Source organism: Poecilia reticulata, unplaced genomic scaffold, assembly GCF_000633615.1.
Source record: "Poecilia reticulata strain Guanapo unplaced genomic scaffold, Guppy_female_1.0+MT scaffold_255, whole genome shotgun sequence".
NCBI classification, from domain to species: Eukaryota; Metazoa; Chordata; class Actinopteri; order Cyprinodontiformes; family Poeciliidae; genus Poecilia; species Poecilia reticulata.
The window spans coordinates 174,626-176,876 of NW_007615039.1; the positions used below are offsets into that span (position 1 = coordinate 174,626).

General features: G+C 38.6%; 1 protein-coding gene across 1 annotated transcript; it reads right to left on the minus strand.

The window, feature by feature from the left end:
• On the minus strand, positions 1-1,793 carry LOC103460537 (voltage-dependent T-type calcium channel subunit alpha-1H-like). The gene is made up of 2 exons (XM_008402752.2): positions 1,500-1,793; positions 1-547 (listed from the first exon to the last, which is right to left on the minus strand). The coding sequence occupies exons 1-2, from the start codon at positions 1,791-1,793 to the stop codon at positions 386-388; spliced, it is 456 nt and encodes a 151-aa protein (XP_008400974.2). The 3' UTR covers positions 1-385.
• Between the last annotated feature and the right edge of the window lie 458 nt (positions 1,794-2,251).

Genomic DNA, 2,251 nt, shown 5'->3' on the forward strand with positions numbered 1-2,251 from the left:
ATGGGGTAATAAATCCATCTGACAGTTTTGATTGTGTCTTTTTTGTGTTTATTTACCCGAATAGTTAACAATGGGCTGTTGTCACGTGCAGTTCTATGAATACGCAGTTAACACGTTCATTTTAACCAAAGAGTTAAGAATGTACAAGCGTGCTCTTTAAAGGTGTACCATTTTAAATTAGCATTTGTTAGTACTGACTGTATACAAAATAGGGTGTATTTGCTAATTTATTGCAATGGAACATAAAACTTATTGCAATACTAATGTGAGGTAGCGCGCAAAAAAAAAAAAAAACCCTATGATCTAAAAAAAACTACTTAACGAATCATTTACAGACGGGAAAATCTCAGTTGTTGAGCATCGCATACGAAATGTCCATTTTTCACTACAACCTTTTGCCCTGAGGCTTTTTTGAGACTCCATAGATTGCCAGCTCATACAGACAGAAACTTACAATTGTGAGGACGACGAAATACGCAAAACTCCACCAGGAGTGTGCGTCCATCACATAGTACATTATGTCAGACCAGCCTTCCAGTGTGACAGACTGAAGAGAAAAAGACACAGAAAAAAACAAAGGGGAAAATGTAGCACAAAAMAATAAAAAAGTCTGAAATGTGAATTGACTCTCTGGTAAGACRGAACRAAAACAAGATCTCGTGGGTCAGAGTTATAAAAACAATTGGATGAACACACAGAAGTCCAGTCACAAGACAGGACAGATTAGGTAGCTGTGAAGTTCAGATCATCCTTTGGTAAAGTTTACAGTAATTATAATTTAAACCTTGCATGTCTGCAGATAAATGCAAATCTTGAAGTGGTCCACTCTGAGCTAGACATTAAAAAGCAAACAGTTACAAGTACCAAAGTCCTCTTGTCTAATTTGGCTCATGGTGTACACTCTATATTGCTCAAAATATTCACTCACCCATCCAAATCATTAAATTCAGAGACCAGCAACTAGACATTGAGACTGCTTCTACAAACATTGGTAAAAGAATGCATCTCTATCAGGAGCTCAGTGAASTCTGTCCTTGGACAATGATTGGATGTYGTCTGTGGAACCAGACCATAGTGTCAACCTTATGCAGAGTGCTTCAGCACACCAAGATATTTTGCAGAATTTGATGCATCCAAATCTTCAGGAAAGCTCTGGGGATGAACCCTCTGGTTTCAATATGACCCGAATACAATGCAAGGTCAATAGAGACACAGAGGACTGCATTTAGTGTGCAAGAGGTTGACTGGCCTGAGTAAAACGCTGTTGTCTTCCAAAATCATAAACAGACTCCTGGAACAACAGTCAAACATTACAATAAACAAACCCGTAAACCCTGAAGCTGTTAAAACGGCAGGGGGTTGGCAGACAGCATTTTGACCTCTACGGATTAAGAAAGTTTCGTCACTCAGGTTGATACGTGTGTGAATTCAGAGCGTTTAATACTTCTGACAACATGGTGTAGATGGACAAAGTGACAGAGGGAAAATCTGGAACTCACCTGGAAAACGGCGATCCAGGAGTAGCCGATGTTGTCAAAGTTTATAGAGTTCAAGTTTGGGTTTTGTCCACTAATACGACATATGTTGTAGTATGCGTTCCAGTTAACACACTGACTACCGTTACGGGTCGAAGCAAGTGGATCCAGGTGGGGAGCGGGTAACGTGCAGATGAGATTGCCCTCACGCCTGGCAGGTATGTCTTTACAGAACCGCATGCCTTCGACGAGGGTACAGATGAAGGGAAATCTTTCGCCAGGGACGGACCCGTAGCTCGGAGGTAAGTTTCTGTACATGCTGTGTTAATAGAAGCACATGAAAGATTCAAATTATATATATATATATATATATATAAAAAAGAATCATATTTCTGAAAATGATTGGTGTGGTAATGAAAGATCAACCAGCAGGATGTTGGGGTCTAATTAAAGTCGCAACTATTTTATGGTGTTGCAGCTAGCAACTATYGTAGCAATCGATTATTCCATCAATTATCGGACAACTAATCGAGTAATCAGATTTTTAAAAAATTGGTACACGCTGCAGATTTTTCATTCAACCACTTAAGCAGAGATTATTAGAGTACAGTATTTTTAAATAAGAAAATAAAGATTATATTGCCTAAAATGCATTAACATATCAGTCTTTTAGTGGGAATATGATCATTTGTTCCATCTACAGCTGACAAAATATATCTGAGATCAACATGCGTGAAGCTCAGTCCTTTCTTCTTGACCTAATATCCTAATATTAG